This window comes from Capra hircus, chromosome 28, assembly GCF_001704415.2.
Source record: "Capra hircus breed San Clemente chromosome 28, ASM170441v1, whole genome shotgun sequence".
In the NCBI taxonomy this organism is placed as follows: domain Eukaryota; kingdom Metazoa; phylum Chordata; class Mammalia; order Artiodactyla; family Bovidae; genus Capra; species Capra hircus.
Genome location: NC_030835.1, coordinates 2,116,052 through 2,132,792, shown reverse-complemented (window position 1 = coordinate 2,132,792; position 16,741 = coordinate 2,116,052). Strand labels below are relative to the sequence as shown.

The following is a 16,741-nucleotide window of genomic DNA, read 5'->3' as shown; positions in this document are numbered from 1 at the left end:
GTGATTTAAACAAGTCAGGAATTTATTTTGCTCTTAAGTAACAGGTGAAAAGGAAGCAGTTTGAGACTGGCAGGCCAGACTCTCCATCCTCAGCACACAACTCTGACGCTCTTGTGTCCCTGCTTAAGCTCCCACAGGCATGTTGGCCAGCACGAGCGGGGAATGTGGAGAAAAGTAGACACCCAGTTCCTCATTTCAGGGTGCAGTCTGGGTGTTCTCTTCACATCCCACTGCCTGTCATGTGGCCACATTTAACCATTTAGCAGTGTTAAGTGAGCAGCCTTGATGTCCAGGTACAAAGCAGGAGTCTTAGCAGGAAAGGAGAAGGGGAAAACGGACATTATAGCAGCAGCAGCAGCTGCCACATGTATCTGCAAAGGCATGGAAAACAGCCTGCAAGAACACACCAAATACAGTCCTCATCTCTGGAACAGGAGCAAGAGGAGCGGGAGGCAGAGCACTGCATTGCCTGAAATGTTTTAAACGGTGGTCATGTTTTAACTAAGGAATTTTCCACATTTCACAAAGATTTTACAATCCTTCATTGTAGCTTAATACCAGTATAACCATAGTTGCTAAAATTATGATACTTGGAGCATTTTCCTCTACGTATCTCCACCCAGGGGCATGATGACAAAGCTCACCAGTGTCCACACTGAGACACAGGCATGGCAGTGGCTGCCCAGGGTCTCAGCTGCTGGTGGGGCTGAGGCAGGCTGCGAGTGAAGACCACCGCCCTGCGACTTTTGCCCGCATTTTCTACTGAAGAGAAGGCTACAACTTCCCTCGCTCAGTAGATTTAGATTTAGATTTAGATTTCAGACAACAGAGGTATGTTGCCAAGCACTTCATATTCGTGAACAGCATCAGGACTTTAATACGAGAACAAGAGGGATGCAATTTTTTTATAGGTTAAAGACAACAACAACCAAAGAAGAACTTCGCAGAAACAAAATTCATGAGTTTTGACTCCCTTCTGAGCCAAGTAGTCAAGTTTAGGATGCACTGACCCGTTTAAAAGTCTATTATTTCCAGACAATGATGGCAGAATGAAGATGGTAGGATCCTCTTCCTCTAATAATAAAACACGCTAAAAATTGAATGAAATGAACAAGCCAGAATCCAGAAAAAGCAGCACAAAATCCTGCTGGGAATTACAACTCTGACTATGACATCTCCTGTCTAAAGGGAGGGAATCACAGACCAAGTTATTTAACAAAATCTCAGAAAACATAACTAAAACCCAAGTCTTCAGTCAAAAGCTTCACGTTGCCCAGCAGAGCCTCTCCTTGACTCTGAAACCCACAGCCCTCCTCTCTTGAGTGGCGGAGAAGAGCACAAAAGAGATCTGGGCCCTGCGGCTCACTTCAGTATGAGCTAGATGGGAGGAAGGCAAAGGCAATACAGAAAAATCAGAAAGCGGGCAAACGGCAAGCCGGAGAAAACAACTCTAAAAACAAACGCACTGGACCACGGCAGCTCTAGGAGACACTTAGGAAGTCTGGTCAGTTTAAGAAAACAAGACTTCAGAGCTGAGACGATAAGCCTAACAGTGAGAAGGAAAGAGAAACAGGGTAAGAAAACAAACTAAGGACCGAAAGGACACCGTAACAGAACTCTAAACACATAAACAGCCAGAAACAGCCGCAGACGGAAAGCAGATGCCCACAACAGGAGAGTCACGGGGAACGCAACGGGACAGGAGGGATGGCAATGCCGCGACAGAAGGCAGAGAACAGCGGAGCATGGCCGAGGCTACCGGCGTCCTCAGAGAGGAGGACAGCGAGCTGAGGAAACAGCACTCCAGGCTCCCTCCCGGCAGCCAGCGGAGAGAGGGCTGGGACAGCAGCACCATGCGGTGATGGCGGTCCACCTGGGTGTGGTCGGAGTGGCGTTCCTACACACGGGCACGTGCTGGCAATTTTATCTGTACTTACTTTTGGTTAACCTTGGGCTTTGTTTGTTTTTTTAAAAGATAACACATTCCATTTTCCTAAAACCAAGAGTCAGTGTAGGAGGAAAAAGGTGCCCTTTGCTTAAAATAAAGCAACTTTAAACTGAGAAAACTCTAACCTTCTGCAAATACACATCTCATCATTTATTACCAAACTATTCTATGTTTTGCAAATAAAAAACTTGCCAATTTAACAGTACCTTAATGGAAGATTGCTTAAAGGCAATCAATAGGATTCAAAAGGTAACAAATTTGATCTCTTTTTTGAGTGGCAAATGATCGGTTTAAGCATTTAAACACGAGGTACCCAAAAGATACTGTTAATAGCTACTGATGAACTGATTATCTGAATAGGTCTAACTGAATGTAAGACATGTTTTTAGCACCAATAACAAGAATTCTTGCAAGTTCTGGTCTATAAACTTCCAATGAGTAGTAAGTAATGTGTTCCCTGATAGCATCTTCTGGGTAAAAGAACAAGTATGTTCCAAGGATTAACGGTTAGGTCCCTGAATTTATAACATAATTCATTTTGGAAAAAAAAAGTCAACCCAGGTATTTTTAAAACTTAAGTTTTGGAGAAGAATTTCTTCTTCCCCAAAGTTTTGTTTATGAGGTAGCTATCATTCAAAGTAAACATCAAATACAGCCAACTTCCACTGACAAACATGATGATTAAATAATTAATCTTTTCACCAGAAAAGTCAATTAGAAGTCCAGAGAGTAATGTTGCTCAGCAGTATTCTGGCTTGAGTTTCCAAATGCCTTCACCAGCAGAAGTTCTATGAAAAGTGCACAGATTTCTCAAGAGTTCTCTAAAGACACAAGACTGTGATGCTGATAACTTGGACTCGAACTCCTGCAGTATCTCCTGGGTGCTGGCCTGGCCATCAACTTGGGCCTGAAAGGCAATGAAGTTTCTCATTTCCACCAGCAGCTCATCATGCTCTGTGCTGCCGGGCAGTGGAGCGGCGGCTTCTGGGAGACGCCCAATTTCACTTTCTAAGCGCTCTGGCAAAATGAGGTGGTTCCTAGCTCTCATTTTCGCCAACAGTGAGGACGAAGTGAGAGCCCCAGATGAAGACTCTGCATCTTCAACTTTTCCACTAAAATGCTCCAAAACATGATCTTTTCCATCCTTCTTCACAGTGCTGTCCTGGAGAAAGAAGACCAGTGCATGGATATATTTAATCTCCTGTTTATGCTCCCACTTATTTCTCCAAAGGCTCTGAGGGGCCATAAGACAACACATGTGCCCAGGGCGCTGAGGCTGATGGAGGAATAACGAGACACCGTCTGACGTAAAGGGAGAGGAGGAGGATTAAGTGTCTAAATTCACCTGCTCTTAGAGAACATTTCCTAAAAAACCCCCAAACTACACTATTTACTTCGTCACTATCTTGAGTGGTGAGCATGCAGGGAGGGCCAGGATTCCAGAGAAGACATCTAGGAAAACCGTCTCCAGGAGGTACGGGCTCTGCAGGCTTTTCCTGTTCTTCCTCCCAAAATTTCCCTGATCTGGGCACCACGGGATAAAGAACAGTATCAGAGCTGTACTTCTTTTCCTTCACTTTTAAATCTTTTACTCCTGTACACCTCATGTGAGTTTCCTCAGAACAGCAACAGAAATCTAGCTTTTCTTCGTATTCCTACTGCTAAAAGAACGTAAGACAGGAAGTGAAAAAAAGTTTCTCTACTTCTAGATGTGTTCAAATTAATCTAAAAGTAGGAATCTGAACCTCAGAGTTTTCAAACTTCATAAATAACACAACCCTTAAGCAGAAGGAAAAAAAAAGAAAGTATTAAACGACAAGAATATGGCCTGTTATTTACTCTCAGAAAGGCACTCAAGGCATTTAGGGGGTTGCAGGGCATCGAGAGACGGACGCGACGCTCTCGCAGCTTGTAAACCACAACCACCACTCGGGCGATTTTCTAGATCTTTATTCTAGACAGCAGTGGTCCCTCGAGCTAGCACTTCACCTCCGAGTGGGGCGGGCAGTATGGGCAGCAACACATATCACCTACCCAATGTGAACTTCTGGAGGACAAAACAGACTCTACTACGGATCTTGGGTTAAAGGCTCTGCCTTTTCTAGGAAGTTAGCTGGCCCCTCTAAATGCACACAGAAGTGCTTCATAAATGCATCAAAGTTCATGAAATGCAAATAGCAGATGTCGCCATGCACCGTCCAACGTGGAATTGAGTGAGGTTTCCATGGCAGTTCAATCAAGTAAATCTTGTGAATGAAAGCAGAAAGGCTATCAGATTACCTGGCATTTTTCCTTTGGAGATGTTGAAGAGGGACGCTGCACAGAGAAACTGGAGTTCCTTTTCTGACCGAATCTGCTCCTAAGTAACAGAGACAGTCATAGTTGATAAAATGTTACTTTGTGAGTTAGAGATGAGAATGCCCCTCCGACACCTAAACTTTTCTTGGAGAAATTTTCTTCTGCATGGTTATTCTCTCATAGCTGTGATGCGTCTGCTCTACCCTTAGATTCCTATACTTTACTCTTCTGGGAAATTACTAAGGCATCCCAAGGCAAGAACCACTTAATACCCTTGGCTCAAGTCACAGTGGAAACCACCCTCGAATTCTAGGTAGGAAAACTACTGTAAAAGAGCAGAGTAATTACTGATTGCTGAAACACACCTAATCAACTTATTGAAGTTTAATTGTTTTTCTACAACTCTTACTATTTTATAACATCACCTCTTAAATCACCTCAAAAGAGGTTTCTCCTTGCCCCAGAAAATTAGCTCTGGAAGGAAGGAATGAAAGCCAAGAAGGTGAGGTGGCAGGCGTATCCCTCTTCAGTTATGCACAGCTGGCCGGGCCAATCCCGCCCTGAGGAATTTTCTCCTCCTTCAGATACACGGCAGGAGTGTCTCCACCTGTCCCGATTTCACTCCCAGCCCGGCCAGTTTGGCCTCCTCACAAGCATGTCAGGGTGGCGACCTCTTACTTTTTTCCTGCTGGTGCACCAGCAAGCCCTCTGTGGCCAGTCCAAGTGGGCACACCACTCGCTGCGCCCAGACACCGCTGCCGAGAGAGCCTCAGCGCTCGGAGGGCGTCCTGAGCCACGCGGCTGGCCTCCGCCTCCACCAGGACACAGTCTGGGCTGGCTCCGTCCACGATGGCGTCGTGCCTCATGACGCTGTGCACGCCCACTGGCAACAGCAAAGCACACAGTGAGTGCTTCAGCTCAGGCGCGACCACGCGCTCTCCTCTGTCCCGGCCAGTGTGTGGCGGGTGGAGGAAAGACCATGAACGTTTTGGCTGCTACTCACCCGTGACCACCAGGACCCACAAACCTGTACAATCGCTGCGGATCTTCACCTGCACCTCTACCCAGTGAGGGCTGGACTGTCAACTATCACTGCGTTGTATCATCAAAGCATAATGCTTTAATTACCACACTTCCACAAGCTCTTCCCGGCTATCTGGAAAATTTTAAAACCTTCTACTAATGTGAAGAAGTGAAGTCGCTCAGTCGTGTCTGACTCTTTGCGACCCCATGGGCTGTAGCCTACCAGGCTCCTCTGTCCATGGGATTTTCCAGGCAATAGTCCTGGAGTGGATTGCCATTTCCTTCTCCAGGGGATCTTCCCAACCCAGGGTATCCTCTATGGAAGGGGGAAAATATAAACAAAAATTACACAATTTCTAAAAAGTAATCATCATAGAAACACTGCACACCAGAAGAATTCAATACAGTCATAGGTGAAAAATTCATAGACCTAAATATTTATATTAATAAAAAACAAAAAAACAAAAATAAGTGAACTGAATTCCAAGCCAGTTTTAAAAAAATTAGGACCAAAAACATTAAAACAACAACAAACACAAAAAAGAAGAACGTACTGAAGATAGAAGCAAAAATTACAGAGGCAGAGAAGAACCACGGATCTAATTAATTAATCAAACTCCTGGTTTATTGAAAAAAAAATCGCGAAACAATCTACTGGTTTCACCTGATCAAGGAACAAGGAGGGAAACAGACAAAAATTGGAAACGACAAGAGGGAAATTATCTTGAAATAGTCAATTAAAAAAAATTATTACAGGAGTATTTTCTAACAACTCCATGCAAATAAACTTGAAAATTAAATAACATAGATAATTTCTTAAGAAAGCAGATAAGGAACTGTAGGAAAAAACAGAGAAAGTCACCAATGAACTACCTTACAAGAAAGCACCAAGCCCAGAGGCTGTCCTCCTGAGACACTGTACGGAAGCCTGCCTTCCTGAATAGAGACCCATTCGGAGACCTTTGGTAACGCAAGACCGTCACCTTGGGAACACAGTGACCTGTGAGACCTGAGCAGAACAGTCCCAGGGGCGATTCAGCTGTGCAGGCTGGCCTGTCCCACAGGGTCCTGGGCAACTGCCAGACCTGCTTTCCTAACTTTTCTCCCTTGATATCAGCTACCAGCTTTCCTCCTTCCAGAGTGCCTGCCTCTGGCCATGCCCCTTCCTCTCCCCATCATCTGTCACTTGACTCTTCTGTGGCTGGAAAACCAGACATACAGAGCATGCAGAGAGATAGTCTGTGAATGTTCAGGTGGTGCAAAGCTATCTTGAACATGCGCCCCTCCTGTGTGTGGTTAGAAGTCAGGTCCCACTGCTCACCCAAGGTTCAAACTCTCCTGGGAGAGAGAGGTGAGAGTGATTTTTTTTAATTGACTATTTCAAGATAATTTCCCCCTTGTCATTTCCAATTTTTGTCTGTTTCCCTCCTTGTTCCTTGATCAGGTGAAACCAGTAGATTGTTTCGCAATTTTTTTTTCAATAAAGCAGGAGTTTGATTAATTAATTAATCCATGGTTCTTCCGTGTACGGACAGGGCCCCCCTGGTGGCTCAGTGGCAGTGAGTCTGCCTGCTAATGCAAGAGACACAGGTTCGATCCCTGATCCGGGAACATCCCACATGCCTTGGAGCAGCGAAGCCTGAATGCCGTGACTACTGAACCTGCTCTCTGCAGCCCGCGAGCAGCAGCTGCTGAGGCCATGCGCCCCCACCACGGAAGCCCGTGTGCCCGAGAGGCTGGGCTCCCCCACAAGAGACGCCACCGCAGTGAGCAGCCTGCATGACAGCGAGAGAGCAGCCCCCGCTCACCACAGCCAGAGAGAGAAGAGAGCAGCCCCCGCTCACCACAGCCAGAGAGAAGGCCCTGCTCACCACAGCCAGAGCAGCCCCCGCTCACCACAGCCAGAGAGCAGCCCCTGCTCACCACAGCCAGAGAGAGAAGAGAGCAGCCCCCGCTCACCACAGCCAGAGCAGCCCCCGCTCACCACAGCCAGAGAGAGAAGACAGCAGCCCCTGCTCACCACAGCCAGAGGGAGCAGCCCCTGCTCACCACAGCGAGAGAGAAGCCCCCGCTCACCACAGCAAGAGAGAGCAGCCCCTGCTCACCACAGCCAGAGAGCAGCCCCTGCTCACCACAGCTAGAGAGAGCAGCCCCTGCTCACCACAGCCAGAGAGAGAAGAGAGCAGCCCCCACTCACCACAGCCGAGAGAGAAGGCCCTGCTCACCACAGCCAGAGAGAGCAGCCCTCGCTCACCACAGCCAGAGAGAGAAGAGAGCAGCCCCCGCTCACCACAGCCAGAGAGCAGCCCCCACTCACCACAGCCGAGAGAGAAGGCCCTGCTCACCACAGCCAGGGCAGCCCCCGCTCACCACAGCGAGAGAGCAGCCCCTGCTCACCACAGCCAGAGCAGCCCCCGCTCACCATAGCCAGAGAGAGAAGGCCCTGCTCACCACAGCCAGAGCAGCCCCCGCTCACCACAACCAGAGAGAGAAGACAGCAGCCCCTGCTCACCACAGCCAGAGGGAGCAGCCCCTGCTCACCACAGCCAGAGAGAGGAGAGAGCAGCCCCCACTCACCACAGCCAGAGAGAGCAGCCCCCGTTCACCACAGCCAGAGAGAAGCCCCCGCTCACCACAGCCAGAGAGAGGAGAGAGCAGCCCCCACTCACCACAGCCAGAGAGAGCAGCCCCCGTTCACCACAGCCAGAGAGAAGCCCCCGCTCACCACAGCCAGAGAGCAGCCTGCACAGCAAGGAGACCCAGCACAGCCAAACGCAAACGAACAAGTAAGATTATTTCTCAAAGTGTCGGAACACTTCCAATCTGACTTCTAGAAGGAAAAATACTTCCAGCTGAGTGCGCGCTCCGCCCTGTCAGGGATGCCTGCTCCCACAGAAGCAGCCCCTCGGTTCTATTCCTAGCATACCCGTGGCCCGTGGCAAGTTCAGCAAAAGGCGTACCTGACTTTCTGAAAAGCTTCTCCAGGACGTAGTCGTCGTGGCTGCGCTCCTTGGCCTCGCTCTCGTTTTCACTGTCTCGCCTCCGGTACTGCCTCTTCTTCACCAGGTGTGGAATTCGAGTTCCCTCAAACTTGGCGTCTCTGCGGTGCTTAGAGCTCTCCGGCTTTTGATTCGACCTCAGGTGTTTCTCCCTGGCCTCTTCTGCCACGTGATGTTTCATTTTCGACTTGTGCTTATAACAATTATTTTCCGTTTGCTCATTCTCCCAAAGAGGCTCTCTCTGAACCTGGCAGCTTTCTCTTTTATCAGAAAGACTCTCCTTTTCATTGGTGCTTTCCTCACCTGACGTCCCGCACGTTCTGCCGATTCTTGGAGAACCTGAACTGTCCCCGTTTTCGTGAATCACTAAGGACTCCCGTGGTCTGGAGACTGCATCTGCCTCTTCTCCAAGCCTCTCACTGCTGGTCAGACTATGAGGTGTCTGAAGGGCGTCTTTCAAAGGAATGCCTTGGTCAGAAGTTCCTGCACGCACTTCGCTGCCTGGTGCTGCAGGTCTCTCTTCAGATGAGACGGCAGCATTTGCAGATGTCTTACCATCAGGGAACTGTCTGCCCACGGGGACATTCGGGTCTGTTCCACAAGCCTGCTGAAGCCTTCTTTTTAAATGGCGTCTGGGTGTCTGAACATCTGAACCAGTTCCTATAAAGAGAAAGCACGCTAATGCCACACTGCGGAAGCCCTACCTTCTCATGACTTCAGGTTGGATTATCTCATGGGATAAAATACCTGCAAAGATAGCGCTCGTTTCCGTGCTCTGGGATGTGTCAGGGCTGCTCAGAGTAAACAGCTCATAAAGGTCATTGGACTTGAAAAATCGTCTCTGCTTCGGATCTTTTAGCACTCTGTTTGTCAAAAACTGCTTGAAGATTTGTCTAAAAAGATAAAAATTAAGCTGGTATGAAACAATGTTTGGCTGCACCTCAGGATTCTAAACTTACAGCAACTGTTTATTAATAAGGTTAAAAACAACCAGACTCAAAAACATTAAAAAACACACACACACAATAAGCCAAGCTTATTTTAATGAGAAAGAAAAAAATACAAGAAATTATTAAAAAAAAAAACATACATCTCTCAAGTTACAGCAACTATTTCTCTGAGATGGCAAGATTTCTTGAAGTAACACTTCTTAAAAACCCCCTGATCCAAACCCTGGCAGCAGGTCTCCCCCTCACACCCACGGCCTGGAGGCAGCTCTGGCCCAGGGGCGCGGCTGTGTGCACTGACCGGTGGTAAATCTTTTCCTCAATGGTGCCTGCGGTGAGGAGCCTGTACACCGTCACCTGCTTTTTCTGGCCGATCCTCCACGCTCGCTCCCGGGCCTGCAGCAGAGAAGACCACCAAACAAAGAGAGGGAAGTCGCTCAGTCGCGTCCGACTCTCTGCGACCCCATGGACTGTAGCTCAACAGGCTCCTCTGCCCATGGGATTTTCCAGGCAAGAGTACTGGAGTGGGCTGCCATTTCCTTCTCCAGGACACAGCAGAGAAATGCAGCTCAACAAGGGCCCTTCTCAGCAACAAGCGCTGACTAACAGCCAGCCACTTCCTTCCACTCCCCAAATCAGAGCTTTGGCTAATGAGGCTAAATACCTCATTTACGTCCTCCACCTGTTAAGGAACACAAACAGGCAGGGACAAAACAGACCGAGCCAGCTCTTCCAGTTTCCTCCCACGTCCTCTCTGCACACAGGTCTAGTGCGGATGCTGCGGATACGCTGAGAAGACCCTCCCTCCAAGCGGAAGATGAGACGTAGCCAGGATGTGAGCTCTAAGCGGAGGCGAACATGGCATGGAGGGCTGCTCCTGCGGGTAAGCCATCAGACGGCATGTCATCAACACACTGCTTTAAGAAAATAAACAGACCTGCGTGTCTGTGCTTGGGTTCCAGTCGGGGTCATAGATGATGACGCGGTTTGCACCCGTCAGATTGACTCCTAGGCCACCCACTCGAGTGGTCAGAAGAAACACAAACACGGACGTGTCCTGGGGGTGAGACACACGACAGTCAGTGCGCACACGCAAGGTCAGTCACCGCTGCCCCCGCAGCCCTCACGCTCTACACATGGAAGCCTGGCTGCAGTGCAAGCAATGGGTTATGTCGCTGAGACCTTTGGTCAGTCAAGATGCCAACTCACAGCTTCTGCTTTTCATAGCATTTACATTATCAATGTTTGAAAACTGGATTTTTAAGAAGGAATACACATTCTTTGTTTAAATACACATACACATCCCATTAACCCAGAAACGCATCGAGTTAACAGCTGCCCAATCCCAGACGCAGGCACTGTGGGTGCAGACCCCTCCCCACCGTCCCCTCCGCACAGCGGCACCAGGCGACTTCACGGCTCTGTCCACTGTTACCTCATTGTATCTTGCGATCAGCGGTTGTCTGGAAGCTATCGCCGTGGTGCCATCCATCTTGAGATAAGAATACTTTTGGGCTCTGAGGAACACTTCAAGGATGTCCAACATCTGTTAGGGAGAAGTGGTGGAGGACGTAAGAGTTTAAAAACCAAAGGTGCGCCTCCAGTGAGTATGCAACACTCGTAAACAGGATCACACCTTCCCCAACAGGCTTAAATTAAAAGGGGTTTCTTGGTTCGAGGTGGATAAATAAAACTACTACGAGAGTATTTTTGGTATTTCCATCCTGTTCTTACAAATTTTGTAAAAAGCAGGACATCTGAGTTCAGACAAAACTCACCTGCACCCCAAAATCACATGGTAATACGGTCTCTTTTTGAAAAAGGCAACTTCTGGGCACCAACTCTAGAGAAAGATCCACCTCCAGAAGAGCTCTGCAGCCTGCCACTTCAGTATCAGTGGGTGGATCATTTTAAACCATAGCCCTCTTTTTTTTTTTATTGGTTATAAGTCACAAAGAACCACTTGCTTCTTGAATGAGGCTTGCATACGCACCTGTCTGGACTGAGAAAACAGCAGCACTCGTTGGCCCTGCTTGTGCCATATTTTCAGCAAGGACTCGACAACTATCATTTTCCCAGAACGTTTCCAGTATCCGAACTCATCTTCCCCTAGCTCCTCGTCTGGGGCGCCTTTAAGACTCTTGGGTCCTCCAGAAAAGAGATCAGGGTGGTTGCAGATTTTTCTTAGGGCTACGAGTCCAGAGAAAATCTATGGTACAAAAGAATTATGTCCACTCAGATCACCCCATGGAAAATAATATTCACTCAAGAAGAAAAGGAAGCAGGCTGTTCAATACTTAACACAGATTAAGAAGCAATCATCAGCTTTTTAGTTTTCTCCCCAATCACAGCATATTAGGAATGGGAAGAACCTTCATACATCTTTTCCTGACAAGGCAAGTTCTCTAAAAACAGAAAGTCCCGTTGGAACAAACATATCTAATGGGGTCATAGTCAATTGCTGATGATTCTCCCTCTAAAAGAACAGGTATGCAGTTCACAGTATATAAAAAATTGGTTCATATTTTAAACATAAATAAGAAAGATCATGCCCATTCTCAACAGAGATCTGGGCTTCCCTGGTGGCTCAGATAGTAAAGAATCTGCTTGCAATGCAGGAGATCTGGGTTCAGTCCCTGGGTTATAGCAAGATCCCCTGGAGAACGGAATAGTAACTCACTCCAGTATTCTTGCCTGGAGAATTTCATGGACAGAGGAGCCTGGCAGATTGCAGTCCATGGGGTCTCAAGGAGCTGTATATGATTGAGAGGTTCCAAACAGGAAAAGGAGTACGTCAAGGCTGTATATTGTCACCCTGCTTATTTAACTTATATGCAAAGTACATCATGAGAAACGCTGGGCTGGATGAAACACAAGCTGGAATCAAGACTGCTGGGAGAAATATCAATCACCTCAGATATGCAGATGACACCACCCTTATGGCAGAAAGTGAAGAACTAAAGAGCCTCTCGATGAAAGTGAAAGAGGAGAGTGAAAAAGTCGGCTTAAAGCTCAACATTCAGAAAACTAACACCATGGCATCTGGTCCCATCACTTCATGGCAAATAGATGGGGAAACAGTGGAAACAGTGTCAGACTCTATTTTTTGAGGCTCCAAAATCACTGCAGATGGTGACTGCAGCCATGAAGTTAAAAGATGCCTACTCCTTGGAAGTAAAGTTATGACCAACCTAGACAGCATATTAAAAAGCAGAGACATTACTTTGTCAACAAAGGTCCGTCTAGTCAAGGCTATGGTTTTTCCAGTAGTCATGTATGGATGTGAGAGTTGGACTATAAAGAAAGCTGAGCACTGAAGAACTGATGCTTTTGAACTGTGGTGTTGGAAAAGACTCTTGAGAGTTCCTTGGACTGCAAGGAGATCCAACCAGTCCATCCTAAAGGAGATCAGTCCTGGGTGTTCATTGGAAGGACTGATGTTGAAGCTGAAACTCCAATACTTTGGCCACCTGATGCAAAGAACTGACTCATTTGAAAAGACCCTGATGCTGGGAAAGATTGAGGGCAGGAGAAGGGGACAACAGAGGATGAGATGGTTGGATGGCAACACCAACTCAATGGACGTGAGTTTGGGTGGACTCCAGAAGTTGGTGATGGACAGGGAGGTCTGGCATGCTGTGGTTCATGGGGTCACAAAGAGTCGGACATGACTGAGCGACTGAACTGAACTGAGTGACTAAAATTTAGGGAAATCTGCCATGTAATTTAGCAAAGGCATTTAAGTATTACACTCCTAAGAACCTCACTAGAAGTTCTATAGTTTACTATGTGAGTCAGAGGTTGAAGTATATCACAAAACATGCCACATGGAAAAAACACAGATGGCAACAATGTGTGCGATGGCTCACTAGAGGGCTGGGGAGGCCCAGAGCGAGCGTCCACTCGGCCACCTGCAAGCAAGCAGGCACCTTCTACAGCTTTCAGCCCGCGACTCAAGTCACACTCACCAGTACAAAGGTTCAAATGGAAAAGATAGACCATAAATTGAGCAATAATCAAAGAGTATGGTTATTCTAATTAGTACACAGTTAAATAAATAACACACGAGCTGAACAAAGCAGAAGCACCGTCAGCACTCCCCAGAGTCATCTGTAACTGATCTTTCTTCCTTGAGATCTCTGCTGCCCAACACAGCAGTCATGAGCCACACGTGGCCACTGAGCACATGCAGTGTGGCACGTCCAAATGAAGATGCGCTGCGACGTGACACACCCGATTCTGAAGACTCAGTACAAAAAAAGAAGAGTCGAATATCCAGTAATTTAAAATTCTTGATTACATACTAAAATGACATTTTAGATATGCCAGGTTAAATAAAATATACTATTAAAGCTGACTGCACCTGTTACGCTTTTCACCTTTTTTAATGTGACCATTAGAAAATTTAAAATCACACACATGGCTTGTGTTCTCTCTCCCCTGGACAGTGCTGATCCTACCCACCTAAGGCTTCACAACTTGGAGGCACGTGAAGGTAAGTCAGGGGAGATACAGGAGAGGAATAAATGTGAATGGCTTAAAAACCCCTACAGATGCCAATGACAGATGAAATAAACTGTTAAGAGATGGTCAAAAGAACAAAAATGACGATCTGGAAGAAAAAACATGTAGATATCATGGGACTCAAGCAGCCTTGTCACCCGTATTCATCCCCATCTGCCTCTGTGTAGGGGCAGGACAGTGAATTTCAGAGTGTCCCCTGCTCCTCAGCTGCACCTCCAACGAGGACAAACCAAAGACTAAGGAATTTTACAAGTTAAATAAATAAAATTACAGTTCACACTTTAAGAGACTGACGCACAAAGAAGCTGAAGAGTTTACATGGAGCTTCTGACTAAAGCTGATGATAAAATTACTACGTAGGCTTAATAAAGAGACATTTACCCACAGATATTGCTGAGTATGGCCAATAACTAAAACACTATTACTTATACAAAAATGCATAATAATAATTCTTCTTCCGTGCACCCAGCAGCCCCGGGCTGCTCCCGACATTCTCCATAGGACTGGTAATCCCTGCAGGACAGCCCCTTTCAGACCCTGTGGTCTAGTGTGTCTTCCCACTAGACCACGTGGCTCTGGGTTCAGATGGAACAGTGCTGCAGGACAGATAAAAAGGCAGCATTCTCAGACTGCGTGTAGCTGGCTTCCGGAAGGGCTTCGAAGGAGGCAAAGGCTCACAACCGGGCGTCTTCAAGACGGCAACAACCGTGACTCTCTGACTGGTACCACCCCGCCGTGCCCCCTGGTCCACAGTTCTTTCTCTCCAGCTTCTGTTAGTATCATTTGGCTGACCTGCATCTCTCCATTGAGAATCCTGTAAACTTCTTTGGAATCTATGAAATTTTGGTAGACTTTATGTTGTTCATCTGTAAGACGGCAAAATAAGACCTAGGGGAAGAATTTTAAAAAAGACTTGAAGAAATTTAACAGTACAATATAACTAAAATAACAAAGTCAACTAATCAAAACAAGCATGATGTATACAATTTTTCAATGTGCCTCTTATTAAAAACAAACCAAAACAAAAATACATCTTAGAGCTGAACAATGAACAGGTCCCTCCTTCACAGCCCCTCCATTTCCATCATCTGCCCACCTTGTGATCCCCATGCCCCGTGGTCCCCACCCCACTGTCTCTGAGTCTCTGAAGCCTGGCTTCCTGCTCCCAAGGAAGCTCAGGACCAGGTCCACAGCCCTTCCTCCATGCCAGCTTCCAAGGGCTCAGACCCTCTCAGCTCGCAAGCCCCTCACTTCAGCAAGCCCGACCAGGCTCCAAAACATTGCTTGGCGCCCCCTCTCCTGAGTTCTAAGCCACACACAGGATTACCAGACTGGTTTCTTGACCCTTCTGGCCAACTGCGCCCAGCACTCCATGCCACTGCCTCGGTCTCAACCTCTGATTCATGTTGATGGATGGCAAAAACCATCACAATATTGTAAAGTAATCATCCTCCAATTAAAATAAATAAAAAATTTTTTAATCCAACAAAAACAATAAAAACAGAAACTGAAGCTATCAGGCCTGATTTCCTAATCCTCAGCCTCAAAAATAATCTATCAGTACTTCATCTGCCACCTGTGGTTATTTTTCTTTATGCAACAGGTCCCTACGTGAGCTCCAGGACAACCCTTCCATCTTTGTACTAGATCCAAAATCCTACTCATCCTCATCAGGTCAGTGCTCCATGCCTTAGATGCTCCAAAATCCAAGGGGAAAAACTCCCTGAAAGAGCGTGCACAGTGGCCACCTCTTCTCGCCTTCCAGTCACTCCTGAGCCCAGGAGGTTCCCCTGTCACGGGCAGGTGCATACAGCAGGCCCACCCGCCCCGCAGCACCAGCAGCCACCCCCGTTAGCCTCACCAGTTCTGCATGGGAAAAGCAGAAGGAAAGGCAGGCGCATCGTGCTTTAGCAAGGTTTTGATAACGCCTGGTTTTACAGACCTGTTCATTTTTATCTGGCAAAGAAAGGCTCATTTTGACATCCGACTTCATTCTCCGCAGCAGGTATGGATTTATGGTATCTCGTAAGACACACGCGCACTTATAAGCAGTTTTAACCTTTAGAAAGAGAGAAGGGGAAACAATTACTCTGCCTAAGGAATGCATTTGCTCTTACCTCACAACTGATTCCAAAGTTTAAATTCCTTTTAAAAAAAGAATGATCAATGGTTGTACAAAACTACTGGAAAATGGTTTGGAAAAATTTAAGTTCCATACACTCCAGGATGCAATAGCTTTCACAAGATGATCAGTAAAAACAAATAAACAAAAAAAAACTTCTCATTAACCAAAAACGTACAAAAGGACAACCAGGAAATTTTGTGCCCTCTTCCACCTCTATTTAATTACTGTCATATACTTAAACCCTAAAGCAGAGATTTATTCAGTGCTTGACCCCACCCCAGCGCAGGGAAAAAACTGCTTTCAAACAAATCTCAGTTTATAATCTTATATTCTCCAGTGACCACAAAGGGGCTGCTACTTCACAAAACTGAAGATCAAACACTAACTCTAGGGAAATGCCGCAGCAAGGGAAACAGCAGATAATCAGCAGAGATTACTGCCCACAGGAGATTCGGAGCGTAAATTCAAGGAAAGCCCTATGATCCCAGAAATGAAAGGTCACTGCAGCCTAAAATGCAGCATATGGCTCTGTAATGGAGCTTGGCCACAGGAGATGGGCATTAACAGTCCAGAGAAAAACAAAGACCCACAGCGCAGGAAACCACACCCCCTACCATTTACTTAAAGGCAAACAAAGACTTCAATAAATTATTGATACTTAAAAAAAATCTACATAGGCTTAACAACCTACTGTATACCAGGTAATGGAACAAGAAAACCTCCAACCAAAGCTTAAACAAGTTACCGGCAAAATGAACAATAAAAAGAGCTTGACCGTAATATATTAATACAGAAAAATTCATGTTAAAAAATTAACATGGTAGAAAAGAAAACACTTCAAAACATCCTAAGAACACCTCACTCAAGTCTGTATGCG

General features: G+C 46.6%; 1 protein-coding gene across 3 annotated transcripts in view; it reads right to left on the bottom strand.

Moving 5' to 3' along the window:
- Positions 1 to 16,741, bottom strand: part of ERCC6 (ERCC excision repair 6, chromatin remodeling factor) — a 72,216-nt gene continuing 55,475 nt past the window's right edge. For all 3 annotated transcript variants that reach the window (XM_018042328.1, XM_018042329.1, XM_018042330.1), the window contains 11 exons: positions 15,682 to 15,798; positions 14,532 to 14,627; positions 11,209 to 11,424; positions 10,651 to 10,761; positions 10,153 to 10,272; positions 9,517 to 9,611; positions 9,016 to 9,161; positions 8,230 to 8,928; positions 4,925 to 5,129; positions 4,229 to 4,307; positions 1 to 3,110 (listed from right to left, as the gene is read on the bottom strand). In XM_018042328.1, the coding sequence (XP_017897817.1) occupies positions 2,688 to 3,110; positions 4,229 to 4,307; positions 4,925 to 5,129; positions 8,230 to 8,928; positions 9,016 to 9,161; positions 9,517 to 9,611; positions 10,153 to 10,272; positions 10,651 to 10,761; positions 11,209 to 11,424; positions 14,532 to 14,627; positions 15,682 to 15,798 (2,307 nt within the window). In that variant the 3' untranslated portion in view covers positions 1 to 2,687. The remainder of the gene's footprint in view (positions 3,111 to 4,228; positions 4,308 to 4,924; positions 5,130 to 8,229; positions 8,929 to 9,015; positions 9,162 to 9,516; positions 9,612 to 10,152; positions 10,273 to 10,650; positions 10,762 to 11,208; positions 11,425 to 14,531; positions 14,628 to 15,681; positions 15,799 to 16,741) is intronic.